At 53.7% G+C, this 547-nt stretch overlaps 1 protein-coding gene across 1 annotated transcript in view; it reads left to right on the top strand.

Annotated features, from left to right (window-relative positions):
- Positions 1-547, top strand: part of ABCC6 (ATP binding cassette subfamily C member 6) — a 99,726-nt gene that overhangs the window by 63,147 nt on the left and 36,032 nt on the right. The window contains exon 15 of the mRNA XM_007950587.1: positions 218-293. Coding sequence (XP_007948778.1) covers positions 218-293 — 76 coding nt within the window. The remainder of the gene's footprint in view (positions 1-217; positions 294-547) is intronic.

The raw sequence follows: 547 nt of genomic DNA, 5'->3' as shown, positions 1-547 counted from the left end.
CCATGGTTTCCCAACCCCTAAATTACATAGCCATTTGACAGGGAGAGAACATGACTTCCACAGGGGCACACAGCAAGCCAGTCAGTAGCTGGGCAACTTGTTCAAACAGATTTCTCACTGTGTTTGTTGTCTTTTGGGGATAGGACCAGGGGGTCGATCGGCAAGGTCGGCAAGCCAGGAGCATCTCTATAACTGGCCTTTCTTTCATGCGCTGTAGCTGCTGGGGAGGACTGCATCACTGTGCACCACGGCACCTTCGCCTGGTCCCAGGAAAGCCCTCCCTGCCTCCAGAGGTACTGAACAGCTTCCCTGCTAAGGATCTTTGCATTTACAGGGAAAAGATGCACAGTCACCTGCCACTTCCTGGGTGAGAAGTGGTACAGGCTTCCACCTGGGGCAGAGGGGTGGGCTAGCTGGTCTGGGACTCAACCAGGGAGATTCTGGGCACCCTAACCCTTGGCACAGAAAATCTTGGGAAAGGAAATGTTTGTGGTGCAGAGTGCAGAGCAGGGTATTTGAGCTTCACCACAAGGAGGAGACATCCCTC

This window comes from Orycteropus afer, unplaced genomic scaffold (genome assembly GCF_000298275.1).
Source record: "Orycteropus afer afer isolate SDZICR_OR568_19922 unplaced genomic scaffold, OryAfe1.0 scaffold00281, whole genome shotgun sequence".
NCBI classification, from domain to species: domain Eukaryota; kingdom Metazoa; phylum Chordata; class Mammalia; order Tubulidentata; family Orycteropodidae; genus Orycteropus; species Orycteropus afer.
Note: the sequence above shows the minus strand (reverse complement) of the source record. Positions and strands in the feature narration are given on the sequence as shown.